The 15,286-nt window shown below is 35.0% G+C and overlaps 2 protein-coding genes across 3 annotated transcripts in view; one reads left to right on the plus strand and one right to left on the minus strand.

Annotated features, from left to right (window-relative positions):
• Positions 1-1,460, plus strand: part of VPS54 (VPS54 subunit of GARP complex) — a 40,678-nt gene extending 39,218 nt beyond the window's left edge. The window contains exon 24 of the mRNA XM_032213450.1: positions 1-1,460. Coding sequence (XP_032069341.1) covers positions 1-106 — 106 coding nt within the window. The 3' untranslated portion in view covers positions 107-1,460.
• Positions 1,175-15,286, minus strand: part of UGP2 (UDP-glucose pyrophosphorylase 2) — a 27,557-nt gene continuing 13,445 nt past the window's right edge. For both annotated transcript variants that reach the window (XM_032213452.1, XM_032213451.1), the window contains exons 5-10: positions 11,256-11,389; positions 10,062-10,359; positions 8,968-9,165; positions 8,023-8,265; positions 6,237-6,341; positions 1,175-1,898 (exon numbers count right to left, since the gene is read on the minus strand). In XM_032213452.1, the coding sequence (XP_032069343.1) occupies positions 1,791-1,898; positions 6,237-6,341; positions 8,023-8,265; positions 8,968-9,165; positions 10,062-10,359; positions 11,256-11,389 (1,086 nt within the window). In that variant the 3' untranslated portion in view covers positions 1,175-1,790. The remainder of the gene's footprint in view (positions 1,899-6,236; positions 6,342-8,022; positions 8,266-8,967; positions 9,166-10,061; positions 10,360-11,255; positions 11,390-15,286) is intronic.

The raw sequence follows: 15,286 nt of genomic DNA on the forward strand, positions 1-15,286 counted from the left end.
ATTGGTTACAGCTGATGTAGCTTTTTACACTGGAAACCTCCAATCACTGAAAGGGCTTCAGATTCTAGATTTAAACATGGCTGAAATCTGGGAACAGAAGAGGTGACTAACAACTTGCCACTCCACATTGGAATGATTTCTTCTTTGCAGAAGATGGATTATTGCAAACTGAAGAAGAAACTCTCGAAATGTGTTAGAACGTAGCTGTAGGAATGATTTGGGGAGAACTCTTTTTGCAACAAAAGCAACAGCAGTTCTTTGTGCAGTTTCTTCATTCTATCTGGAACCAGACTCAGGTTTCTTTGGACCAAATCCAAAAGAATTCATAGCTGTAACACAGCTGGTGTCTAGAGAGTGCTTTGTAAGTCTTTATATTAAAAAGATGCTTTGCATTTCCTCTAGTGCAATGAAATTCATGTGGTGTCTCACCTTATTTAATGATGGTACAGTTTGAAAATTCTTGCTGTTGAAATCTTGAAAATGTTTTCACTATAAAAGTATACTGTTAAAATTATTTTTTTACAGATGTTTCTATAAATTCTTGATTACTTACATAACTTTGGATTTGTTAAGGTGCAGTCATGTTCCAAAGTATTTTTTTTTTCAATTGAAGATGTACTCTCATCAGGAAACAATATTTGAAATATTTCCTGTATCTTAAAATGAAGTTGTAAAGCTTGCCCAGTTCTTATATGGGCAAACGGAAAAGGCAGTTCAAGCATATTTGTTGTTTATTTAAGGAGGGTGATTACAAGAGTGTAAATTGGTCAGTTTCCATGTAACACTTACCTCCAAGTCTCTCCCACCCACACTCCAATTAAAATATTTCAAGGGTGCATAGAAATAAATATACCTATAAACAACGGTATAAGGGGTATTAATTTATAACATTTTTAATGCTTTCAGGCTGGTACCTGCCTGTTATAAAGTAATAAAGTGCCTGTGTATTTCACCTCACAGCATTTTTATCTAAATCCAGTGAGTGCCTACTCTTGTGATGATTATGTACAACAATAGTCTACCATGTTTTGTGTGTCTATGGCTTTTTTCAAACAGGCATGCCTATCTGTTAACATTAGCAGAAATCACTGTCAATCGAAATAAAACTGTTAAAATGAATTATTTAACTTATTTCCTAATATTATTACCAACAAAAACCAATATTCAGACCAAGGACTTGATATTCTTTATTTCAGTACCTGTACAGATGTAGAATTCATTTCCTCTTTTGTCTCAACACATTTTATTCGATTAATATGAGTATAATGAAGAAGGTAATCTGTTCTATACTTAAAAGTAAACTAATGTTTTTAAGTAGTAACAGTACAGATGAGGGATGAGAAACGATTATTCAAATGTTTCAGGTACCTTTTCTTTGGGTAAACAGGATAAAACAGTCCAAGTGAGGTACTGAACCATCCTGTGAAGGGGGTGAGGTTGCTGTGAATAGCAGTTTGAATTACAGAAAGGCAAATAATATTCTAGACATACCTGCTATATAGTAGCAAAAAGTACTTCATAATGTAGGTGTATTTGATAGTTAATAGCATATTGTTTCGCAGCTTTTTCTGTTACAAGCAGTTCAAAAGTCATTGAGTATCAGCAATATTGCACTTTAGGTTATATTAATTGAATTACTATGTTATTTAAATATTTGTCTTTCTTAGTTTTCTCAATTAAAAGGGATTACAGAAATAATACTGTAAGAACAGAAGAGTGATTGTATACAAATCTTAATGCCTATATATTCTTCCACTTGTGAAACTATATTATATGATGTTCATAGCAGCTCAGTGGTCTAGGATACGAAGATTGCCCGAGACTATTTTGTTCTCCAGAACCGCTCCAGGGGGGATGTCAATCCTGTCACCATGGTTTGCAATAATTATGACAGTTCCCTATGGAAATAAAAAATAAAGTTCCAGTGAGCTTCCTAAAGATAAAATTCTAAATTTAAGTTTACATTTCATTAATTCTGAAGGGATCACATTTCATAAAATACTGATATTGAACTCCTTACATTTATCCTATAACATCTAACAAAAACATATGCTGTTTCATTACAGAAATTCCAACCATATGCATTAATGTCCTCTTTCACAGAACTGTCAGTTATATTTGAGAAATGTATATTTAATTGCAGTCACAAGATGTTTTCTAAAATTAGCAGAATTAGATCAGAATAGCTTTGAACGCATATATCTGAATCCAAGATTGAGATTCACTAAAGAGACAATCATTATTATAGCAGGAAAGATTTTATGTCCTCCAACCAAACCGCACAAGGAAATATTCTTGGCTGTTAATTGCCAGCCAGTTTTCCCTTGGGGCTCTGTTCCTGAGGGATGGATTTATACATCTTCAAGTTTTCAACCGCCTGCTCTGAAGCAACTTACAGCAGGCATATCTGATGAGAACCACCAATGCAGAACTTACAGGTTTTTTTATTACATCTTCCTCACATTTTCTGAATTTCTGAACTGTTTCTGAACCCCCACTGAAATATCTCTGACCGGGATTTATTACTTTTGTCTACAACTAAGACTGTTTACATAATTAATTACTTCTGTACACTGCTTTTTGTGTTCCTCTCTTAATTGCTCAATGTTTTACTTTTTGTTCCAGAAAAATTCAAAAATTCGAAACTGCAAAATGTATTTATAACGGCTAATTTGAAAAAGGACATTCCATACAAAAAGTGCCTTTTTTATCTTTTCTTCAAAAGGCAAAGAGAACAACTGCTTTAATTTAAAACTATAAACAATGCCATTATACCATCACAGACACTGGCAAGTCTTAACACTGCTGCATTACCTTTTAACTAAGAAACAAAGGTCATATGTTTTGTAACAGGCTATAAAAAGGTCTACAACAATTTTCCACAGCCAACTTGCTGCAGGACAACTTGCTTGCAGGACACAATTTAAACTAATATGAAAGAAATAGTCAAATACAATCATTTTAAAAAGCATGGAAAGGGAGGCTTAGAATGAAATGTGAATTGCAAAAAATAAAAATTATTTTAAATAATTAAATAGAATTGTTAAATTTTCCTGCAGCAAATTGTCCCACAGCCAGTTGATTGTGGTGAATTGTCCTGTAGTGAGTTGGCCGCAGCGCATTGGCTGTGGCAAGTTGTCCCATTCCATGTAAAAAGTTCCATTGAACCCTAAAAAGCACATACTTGAAAAGTACTTGGGATGTTATGCTACGTTATTCAAGGAGGCGACATGCTCCTATTTCTCAGGCTGTTCTGAATGCTCAGAAGAGTTCAGCAACAAGTTCTACATGGCATGGGCCCACATTATTCGAGACAGCCCCTCTCCCCAGCTATATCTACTTGTCCTATCACAACTGGCAGGAGAGGCATGTTATGAATCCATTTACAAAGGAATGTCATCTGGGGTTAGAATGGTCCTGACGTTGCTGGCCTTTCAGGAGGCTGTCAAGATATGGCTTTGTCATCGTGCCTGGGGATCCAGTATTGGTATCAGATAATTGGAGATCCAATTGTATTGTTAATCATTGTAAGGATTGCACTGTCCCACAAATTAAGTTTTAACTTTTTCTTTGTTTTCTGTTTTTAAGTATGTGAGCTGCCCAGACTCACCTACATGAAGGGAGCTGCTATATAAATTGAATAAATAAACAAGCCTCTCCTTTTCTCTAGAGGGAACCAGTATGTACCAGTTACTTCGAAACTTTCTGAAGCCAAGACACAGCGCAATTCCTCTATGAAACAGTTAAAACTACTGTAGGTGCCAATTACAAGCAACAGGAGAGAGTAGAAACTAGCTTCCTAAGAAAGCTACTTCAGGTACCAAAATATGTTCCTAATGCTGCTCTCTTTAGATGCAGAATTTACAAAAATGAAAATAGAGATTTAGCTGTGTGCTCTCAAATTGTGGCTAAAAGCTTGCATTTAGACCCCCAATAAATATCCAATCACATAATTATTATTCTTGGAATATTACATAAATCCCACTCAATCGAATGAGATGCCGATACACAGTTCATACTATAGAATTTTAAAAAGGATTATACCAAGATGTCTTTAGAGCTAAATTGGGGAAGAGCTAATGCTATTTTAAGTCACCATTGTACTTGGCCCTATTTACAAATGATAAATCTTTGGAAGCCCTATACACTATTTCATTTAAGGTCTTACCATCAGCAATAATGGAGGGTAAGAATTCCAAAATTCCCTATGTGGAGAAGCTCTGTCCCCGAAAAGATGGGAACACTGAATCACAGGATCATAAGCTGCTATGTTGCCATTGTTACCTAGATGCACACAATAAGTTATTAACACCCCTTCTTAGTCCATTTCATACAGAAGAATTCTATGTGCAGCTTCTTTTGGCCGTTTGCTGTTGGAAGAGTTTTATTTAGCCTGTAGAATCTGCATTGTTGACAGCAAGGTACAGAAGGCTACAAGCCATTTTAGCATACACTAATATTGCCAAAAGTATTCGCTCACCTACCTTTACTCGCATATGAACTTACTGTGACATCCCATTCTTAATCCATAGGGTTCATTATGACGTTGATCTACCCTTTGCAGCTATAACAGCTTCAACTCTTCTGGGAAGGCTGTCCACAAGGTTTAGGAGTGCGTTTATGGGAATTTTTGACCATTCTTCCAGAAGCGCATTTGTGAGGTCACACAATGTTGGACGAGTTTACGTGGCCTACCAACTAGTGGCTGAGTTGCTGTCGTTCCCAAACACTTCCACATTCTTATAATACAGCTGACAGTTGACTGTGGAATATTTAGGAGCGAGGAAATTTCACGACTGGATTTGTTGCACATCAGAGTTCCACACTGGAATTCACTGAGCTCCTGAGAGCAACCCATTCTTTCACAAATGTTTGTAAAAACAGTCTGCATGCCTAGGTACTTGATTTTCTACACCTGTGGCCATGGAAGTGATTGGAACACCTGATTCTGATTATTTGGATGGGTGAGCGAATACTTTTGGCAATATAATGTATGAGCAACTCTGTAATTTGTATTATATGTTGTATTTTTTAATCACGTCTGACCCATAATAAAATTTACAAGAAAGTTTTAAAACTATTCTTGTGCAATTATAGAGTTAATTATGTTATTAATTTGGAGATACCTGTTTTCAGATTATTATTTTGTTTGCTTCAACCAGATACATGCTACTCAACTTGACGGAACTAATTTGATCTGATTCCATTTTTACATTCTTCAACTCCTTTACATTTTTTCTTTTAACTACAAGAATAAGGAATGTTTAAGGAAATGTTTAGTTGAAATGGTATGAACGTAATGAATGAAATTCAGTTCTTAATTTGTGAATCTACCGTTTAGTATCTGTATAGTTTGGTATGTTTAAAAGCTTTGTTTATGTTCATTTCCTTCATACTATGTTATCTGTTTATATATCAGTTAAGTATATTGAATTTTCTTTTTTATTATTTTTAATGTTTTAATTAGCACTTATTGATTTTAATGAAGAAAAATTCTAGCATAAGATATTTTACATTTTTCAGAACATAATAATAGAGAACAATCCAAACTGGGAGAAGCCCAGCCTCATTCCTCTGCTGCATACAATGGAAGATAATTGTTTTTAAATTAATTCAATAAGATTTGGAAACAAGTTTATTCTGTCAAGTCTGACATTAATGGCAGATACAATAACTTAACAGCCCAAGTAGATAATCAGGATAAAGAAATTAAGTAAGCCATCTGCAACTGAGTTTAGAAGTCTTCTGGCACCTAAACAAATTGGATGCTAAATGGGAACAAGCAGAAATAAAACAGCTTAAAATTTCAGAGGTAATATGATGAGATCTAGAAATGGAAAACCTACTTAAATCTTATTTCATCCAGCTCATAAATGAAACTCTTTCTTTGCTCGGATACATATGCAGATACAGCACAAAACAAGCTTTTGAACCAGCTGTGCAAACTCGCAAAACATGTGACTAACAACTTAAAGTGAGGTGCTTCATCTGCACTTGCCATTCTACACAAGAGTGTTTCTGACTGTTTTGTGCAACTCTATTTAAGTCATTGAAAATATACGATTAACTAATTTTAAGTAATCTACCAGATCCCCAATATCAAATGGATATTGCAAGAATGCATTGATGACTTCTAAAGTTATTGGCAGATTTTGTCAAATAGTGTTGCTTGAGAATGTAGTATTTCAAGTATATAAATGTTTGGAATTGTTCTAAACTTAATCATATTGACCAACCTTTAATGCAACATGTTTCCCAAAAGTGACATCGCCTGAAACAGTTAGATGATCAAGTTCGAGCATATCTGGGATACTTTCAAATCTCGTCAGATAATCTTGAACCTTAAAAAAAAAGAGAATGCAATTCCTCGGGTTCAATTTTTATGAAACTCACAAAATGTAGTCAAAGAATTGTACTGCTAATTCTTAATTTGGAAAACACAAGCCCTAAGGAGGTGTCATAACTTTTGAATCTGGAACACAGCTTGATCTGCAGTTCATTGAAGGCCATATAGTGTCCACTACTATACCTTTGAGTTAATTTTTTAGTATTTCATATAGCTCTCTTTAATTGTCCTTGTTCTGATCTACATCTGATTATATAATGGTTATATTTTATTCACCTTAGCTGATGTGGCTTGGGCTGAGAGAGATTGGCCCAAAGTCATCCACCTGGTTTTCATGGCTATAGCAGGACTGGAACTCACGTCTCCTAGTTGGAAGTCTGGTGCCTTAATCACTAGACCAAATTGGCTTTTGTCTGAATAAGAAAGTTGACTGATTTAAGGAAGGCAAAACTATAATGAACAGGTAAAGAGGGAAGGGAATACTATCTTTATAATCTTTAAGAATTTAGTAGAATGATAATCCTACTAAAACTTCAGAAAAAAAAACCTATTAGAATGAGTGTGGGAAGGCACAAATGTTACACGTCAGCCCCTAAAAGCAAACTTTTAAAAGCTTTAGAATGCTAGGATAACTGTGGAAGATCAGTGGCCTCAACTTGGCCTTACAATCTCCTGGAAGCTTGCAAGATGCTACTCAGTAGAAGGACCAGGGATGCTTGTTTTGGTTTTGGGGGAGAAACAATGAAGTGGCATGGGAAGCAGAAGCTTCTGAGAGGAAACAGCTACTACATTCTTAATATTTTCTAAATCAGGCCCAAATCTAATATATTCTGGGGTTACTGGGGATGGGCATGTGTTGCCCATCAATTTTTAAAGTGGCTTACTTGTGCTTAAAGTACTTAAAATTGGTCTATAAAATTGACTGCAATATACTGGTCACAGAACAGTTAACAGTTAACTCATATGTAGGCAAATCATTTTCATACCATGAGAAACTCAGACAGTTGGAGAAGGCCGTTGCTGTCGCCTCCCCACTGTTACCAAAGGCCAGACAGAGACAATCAAAAGGCCAGATGTGGCCCGAAGGCTGTAAAATGCCCAGGTCTAGGTTAACTAAATTTTGTGAAGCCACCAGAGTCATCTGAGTAGTCTAGAAATTAACCAATTAAATAACAATTCACACATAAAAACAACAAAGCAGCAACAAAATTGTTATGAACAGTAATGTATTACATTATATAGATGCAAACTGGCCTATTGCACTAATTAATATCTGTAGATTGCAGAATTAGTTCTTTATGAGAATTACATTGCCACAAAACTTTTCCAATCAGATTAATCACAATCTTTAATCTTACTATTGTATTTTAATCTACTCAATTAGCCACTCAAGTCTCAGGATATATCTAAATCAAGAATTAAACACCTTACATGCAATAACTTATATGATGCTTCAGTAACTGACCTCGAACACTAGTTTTGTACTGCTAGAACCAGAATGACTTGATAAAAATAGGTAGCAACTGCTGGATGATCACATGTAGGGAACATTTTAGGATACGATCAGTCTTACTCCTACTCTCTTAAGAGTGATTAGCAAGAGCTGTTTTTATTAGCTCATAGATTGAATGTCTGTTCCCACACATAATCTTTTTTAATTCAGTAATTATGTGTACCTTGGTGAACGAGCTCCCCAGCTTGACCAGTGGCACAGAAGGAAATTCCCGTTTCTCACTCATTGTTAGAGACCCAGCGTTAAGGCTGTATAGGTTAGACATCACAAGTAGAAGATCAGACGTGGTCTTGACCGGCAAGAAACGGCTACGGGGAACATTTATTCCCAAAGAGTTCTCAAAACTTTTAATAGCAGCACCAACCGCAGTCTCCAGTTGAATAACATTTAGACCACCATCTAAAGTCTGGAAGAGAAAGTGTTCAAGATCATGGGATATGATAGCTAGCTGAGTTTTACAGATTCAATTCAATTCAAGTGAGCTTAGAAACTTTAGATTGCTGCCTGAAAGCAAAATGTCTCCCAAAAAACATTCTAGTCACTGAGGATTTAATCAGTGCATATACAAGGAATTTTCTTCAGCCACCATGTATTTGGGAAACAGGAAGCCAAGTTTTATCTTACATCTCCCTGCCTGCCACACTTCTCCAAACAAGCAAGAAACGTACATTAGACGTTATTGTTTCATGAATAAGTGTTGACAAGAACATGAAAATGAGCATAATTTCCCACTATGTTATCCTTAAGAGATGAAAATATTCCCTCTCTAAGAATCATTTTGTGATCTATAAAATGAAAATGGTATATTTTAAAGCTAGGTTTATCTGAAAAATGTTAAAGGTGAATTTTAAATAAAAGATAATAAGAATTCCTCCAAGAATAATATAGACTAAAATTACAGAAACATTAAACATTATTAATATGCTCTTGAAATACTTTTCCAGATTGATCTGATATACTTATAAATTCCTACAAATACTATTTTGAAGACAGGAGATCCATACATGTAAACAGAATTTGAAATACCTCTCTAGTTGATCAGTTCAAGAGGATTCATAATGTTATTCTCACCAATGCAATTCCAGACTTCAATTATTTACAGGCTTACCTTTGGATTTACAATAATTTCCATATCAATAGCATTTTGTTCCTGCAGCCTTTTAATTGCAGATAGTGAAATCCACAGGTTGTTTGTGTTGAATATTTTGAATTTTGAAACAGACTTGAATTCATCAACATGTGCTTTTGGCACCTGAGCTATTTCAACTAGCCTCAGTTTGTTTTCATACTGTGTAAGCGTACCACCCTGCAAAAGTAAAGGCGGCCTTTATTAAATAGAAATCTATCACAGTGCCTAAACAAATGTCTAGAGAAATGTATGGCTTTGGTCACAACAATTATTTGGTACCACTGGTTTCAGTGAGATCTAGTTGCAATTACTTTAGCTTTAGAAACCCACATATATTTTGCCATGGCATAATTTAGTCCACTGTTGTAATAGATTTAATACTGGACTAAACGTTGTTTTTATTTTATTTTTCACGCAGCAATGTAATGTAATTTTTTATATATCTTTTTGGAACTATATTAAGTCCAATGGGATTCATTTCCCACACTGTTTTCCTTTATGCACTGTATTATGCAGGATACAACATCTTAAGAGGCAATCTAACTGTGTGCATACATACTTTTGTTTTTTAAAAATAACACTTTTTAAAAACCATATTTATTTTGGAAGTGGTCTGAAAAACGATAAAAAATAAACTTTTTTATTAGGTATCTTCACAGTTAGCATCCTCTCAAATTATGTCTTTTGTGATAAATACTTAGGAGAACCTCAATGGAGTGCAAAATAAATAGGCAAAAATAATCAATTTCATAGCTATGGAACATGCAATATAAAACTCTAAATGCATAATGTACAGAAACACTGTCAGCAGTGGAGGAAGGTAGAAAAGGAATTAGCATTTCCAGAGTGGGAATGTGTAACTAATGAATCTCTGTCAATAAGGACGTGTCTTGCTTCCTGCCATAGGATGTGGTCTGCAGATCTGGTTCACAGACCAAGAATGGGGTGGGAGAAATACGTTTGTAGAGGACCAATGTGTTGCAAATGGAGAATATAATAGATTTAGCAATGTCATTAAACTGAGGTATACAGATTTTATGTACAATGAAATCAACTGAATTAAATATTTTTACCTTCACATCTGCCCTTGTCTTATTGGTGACCTCCATAACAAATTCACATCTTTTTCCATTTGGCGAATTCATGAGATGATTTAGAATATAGAGATCAACAGTAGCCCCAAGATTATCTATGTTGGACACAAAAATATATTCCTTCCCATCTTCAATAAAAATATCTAGCAATCCAGAATTATAGAAACTTGCATAGATGTCTCCATGGCCAGGGGGATACCAAGCCTCTGTGTTCTCTCCTGAGTAAGATACATCTTTTGCTACTGGAAGTAAAGACTCCTTATTAATTCGAGGATACCTGGGGGGAAAAAATTAAGCCCTCAGGGTAGCAGCTGAAACATTAGGAGAGGCACTGCTAAATCAATTCAATGTCTGGAGGGAACATCAATCATTAATTACTTATTATAGCATATTTATGAAACCAACAGCTCTTATGTAGCTTATAATTGAAAACTGTAATTAAAAAAAGATAAAATACATACAGCTCTAGTTACCAAAAAAAAGTATCTGGGAAAAGCTGGTTTTCCATGGGAGAACCAAGCTCTTCAAATATCACAGAAAGCTAAGGGAAAATATGTGAGAAAAAAAGGATTTCAGCTATTCACTTTAGCTGAAACCAGAAAACTGTAACAGCAAAATATAATGAATACACAGCATTATTCTTCTCTGACCAAATGCAGCTTTTCACATGAGGGGACAGTGTATTAGAAAACGGAATCCATAAACATAAAGAGAAGAATTGTCTCAAAACACTCATTCTCTCACCTACATATTATTTACAATTCTATTCATTGTAGTTATGTAACAGTCTTCTTTGTAATTTAAAAATTAATGCTTAAAGCCTATGTAACAGATTGAAGATTTTTATTGCTACTATTTACATAACAATTGGCTCCTTAAATGCTGTTTCTTCTACAACTACATAACTTTTATTGCAAGAGCTGCCATGGTCAGTAGTTAGAATGCAGTACTGCAGGCTATTTCTGCTGACTGCCTGCAATTTAGCAGTTTGAATCTCAACAGGCTCAAGGTTGACTCAGCCTTCCACCCTTCTGAGGTGGGTAAAATGAGGATCTGGATGTTTGGGGGCAATATGCTGATTCTGTAAACAACTTAAGAGAGGGCTATAAAGCACTGTGAAGTGTTATACAAGTCTAAAGGCTATTGCTATTATTAAAATTGAACTATAAATACCTGCTTTGATTAAAAGTGTGGATTTTCACACCACTGTGGCTGTATTTCTGCAAGATTTTTTTTGTATCTTCATCAGTGTTGAATGAATTCATCAGAACTAGAGGAACATCTGTATTGTAAGTCTTATTTAGATGCTACAAAAAGAAAATATTATTTTAAACAGTTCGCTAACATGAAAGATATCTAATGTTCAAGAACTATTAAACATGCGTATTTTCAAGACAACTGTTAATCAACTGGAAAAACAAACACAGGCTTCTAATTTAAATAACAGCTAAGATGCTAAAACAATTCCTATATAACTCCCATATTCCAACAAAGCAATTAGATACAGTTAAAATAGTCACAAAATTTAATCATCTAATTCAATCAATCAAGGGCTTTGAATACTAATGGTGATGCTTAACCCTGTAAAAATAAATGAATCCCTTATGCCAAAAATTCAATTTGAATCATCATTAAATATATTTCTTACTAAATATACTAACTGCAAGATTCTTTGAAAAATCTGTCTCATGAAAATGAAAATGAAGATCTTCCAAAAGACAAATGACTTAAATTAACACTTCGTGTGTTACCATTTTTATATGCTAAGTGCTTTTCACATTACCAATACGGAATATACAACTTCATCACCACATAAATCAGAGATGGCGTTATTTTGTGATGCAGTTCGATTGTTATGTAGTAAACAAGCTAGAAGTCTTTATTCAATAGCAATTTTTCTTTTGAAGATCTGCAACCATTTAAACATATTTGTGATATGGGAAGATGGATGATTAGCTACAGATTCATATTCACAGACATATATGCACACACACCGGTTTAACTGGAATTGATTGGTGTGGAGAGCATTACTCGTTTCTAAAGACTGCATCAGGTAGTAATGATGGAAAATATTACATTTATCTGGCCCACTAGGAAGAGAAGACAGGGTATGTATACAGATTCCATTGATTAGATTCTCATCTGGTGGGACCACAAAAAAGGGCCTTGGTGATGGCCCCTTCTTTACAGAACTTCTTTCCCACTGAGGCATGGTTGACCCCCACACACATACTTGCTTTTCATGGGCCTGATCAATGGGCATGGTAACCACAAATGGATCAAGTGGCTGATTTAATTGTACTGTTGTTATCTTGGGGAGGGAGGGGGGGTTGAAGTGGTTTTTTTTATTTATAATGGAATTTTAAAATTTTGTAAGCCACCCAAAGTCACTATATATCAATCAGGTGGCTATGTAAATTTGTTAAATAAATAAATAAATAAATAAATAAATAAATAAATAAATAAATAAATAAATGCTGCTTAATTAGCATTAGCTGTTTACAAGGAAAGTGATGTACTCCATCATTTTCATCAGCTGCCAATAATTGTTGGGTTTGGTCATGCAAAGATATAATATTAGAATACCATATGGGGAACAGTTCTCCTAGTGAGGTGGTACAAGCTGGTAGTATTGGAATATAGTTTTGAAAATGGAAAGGAAGAACATGTTGTACAACAAAACTGCTAAGAGTCGCTCAATTGTGAGATGGGCGGCATATAAATTTAACAAATAAAAATTAATAAGTTGTATATCTATAATACCGCCTCATCTATATTTGTCAACCGAGAGAATAAAACCCTGCTGTTCATTAGATCTACTTTCTCCTAGACAGTTAATTAGTGGCATTGTCTAGAATAGCCTTTTACCAAGTTTGTCTTCACCAATTTATCTTTACCAATTCTGTCTTCAATGTTCATAATAAACGTTAAACTGCCTGGTTTCATTCATATTTTAGTCATATCCAAATTCCACTACAGTACCGCAAAAATGTATTCATCGGGACCTGCTATTAAACATACAAAAATTAATTGGTCCAGAATATATCTATCAGGCTGGGAGATATGGCTTTTTCTATGGTAGCTTTCTGATTCAGAAATGTTCTCAATCATCTACCACTTATAAGCACCATCTCCTATTACTTCTTGTGTTTCCGCTCAAGACACTTTCCCTCAGAAAATAGAGGAACACATACCAGAAGTATTTCACCCCACTCTTCAACCCACAGCTTATAAATTATTTTTAAACTAATAATAATGTAAAAAAAAAAACCAAAGGAACTGGGGATGGGGAGTAGTAGAATGAAAAATCAAGTTCACGTTCTTAATTATAAAATTAGAATTGTTTACTGAGTAGAACCTTTCAATGCATAAATAGCTATTCCTAATTAGGAAGAATGGCAAATATAGGCCAAGTGTTTATGGAAACTGCAGAGAGCAACTACTGTATCTGAAGAGGAAGTTCCTTTCTTCCTTGTAAAGAATGTCTTTCCTAACTTGATGCATACAACAATATATGTACATTATCTAAAGTTATGTTTCCTGTTTTGAAAATACTTTTATCTGTATGAAAACTGAAATATCTCCAACCTACAAATGTTTTTCAACATAGTTGCAGCAACATAGTTGTTGTCTATTCCTCTATTAATTTGTAAGCTGGCTCAAATATTCTTCAGTACAGAGGGCAGGACATAAGTGCAGTTTGATGTGGTGGTTAAGGCTAGAAATAGAAAGACTGTGAGTTTTAGTCCAACATTAGATATGAAGGCAATCGGATGACCTTGGGCAGTCACTCTGACTCAGCCAAGGAAGAAGGCAAGGGCCAGCCACTTCTGAAACTTGCCAAGAAAACAGCAGAGACTGACACGAAGGCACTATATGCAAAAGCAACATTTATGCATGAAAGGTTTAAACAGCAAGTTCAATTTACTTGGCATTTAAAAACTATCAAAAAAGATACCAAGCAAGCATAGGAAATGGAAAATAAACAGCGATTGAAGCCTTTACTAAGACTTTGCCATCAACCTTACTTCAAAGGGAGGGCTTTTTAATATATTTTTTCAAAAAACTGTATTTACCAATTCTAAAGGGGCCAGGAGGATTGAAAGCTTTCATAAAAATGCCAAAGATGCTGTCAGATGCTGTCACAATGCAAGCAGCACCACTTTCTAATATGTATGCAATGTTATGATGTATATACGAAAGAGGTACATTGTGCTGCAAAAGTGCAAATCATCATTTACCCCTCCCCATCACAAACAAGATCTTTTTAGGTCAACACATTGAAGTTAATTGAAAACTAACAAGATGGCTCACCTACTAGTATTGGTGCCAGTAACTGTCATGCTTTGGTTCTTTGAACTAATTCAGCTTTATTATCGCAGCCTCGTAACAATCAAGCCTGGACAGCATACTTTCCTCATAAGCCACTCTTTTTTTCTCTTTTTTTTTCCTGCCATTTGGAACACTACATTCTTGAAAAGCTTACACTGTATTTGAAACAATGCAGTCAGCAATCACTGCCTTTCAAATAATAATTACAATTGGAACAAGTGAAACTAATATATGAATTGAACCCCAGCACGTTTTACATGTTCCTAAAAAAAAGGGCGTGCTCCATGTGACTGCAAAGTCTTTCACTGATACTTCCCCCTCCTTGCTCCACCCAACTCCATACAATGAATGGAGTTCAGACAGGTAATCCTCAAAGCTATTTGCTCAATGTGACCACTCTGTTTGAGTGAAAGAATACCCACAAATACAATCTACCGTCAATCTATTCCATTTTCAAACTTCTCATTGGTCCTTGTCTACACAGAGTACTCGAATCACCACAAAATCCACTTTAAAATGCAATCATTGGAATGTGGTTCTGCAAGTTTGTTTGTGCTTTGAAGATCCAATCTGTCAAATTCCAATTGCTGATTGTAGGCAACAAAACAGAAAATTTCATACAATCAAATTGGACACAGCATGGAATGTAGGATCAACAATATTTTCAATTTCTAAAAAATTTTTACACAATCTGAGACACAGCAGCCAAAACATGCTGTATTTTTCAGAGTATAATACACTCTGAAGTATAAGACGCACCTAGCTTTTGGGAGGAAAACAAGAAAAAAATCTGCCTTTGCTTCTGCCTCCAAGCAATTAGCCTCCTTGCAGCAAACAGATAGTTTCAGTTTTAGCTCAGCTTGATTAGCAGA

Source organism: Thamnophis elegans, chromosome 3, assembly GCF_009769535.1.
Source record: "Thamnophis elegans isolate rThaEle1 chromosome 3, rThaEle1.pri, whole genome shotgun sequence".
NCBI lineage: Eukaryota > Metazoa > Chordata > Lepidosauria > Squamata > Colubridae > Thamnophis > Thamnophis elegans.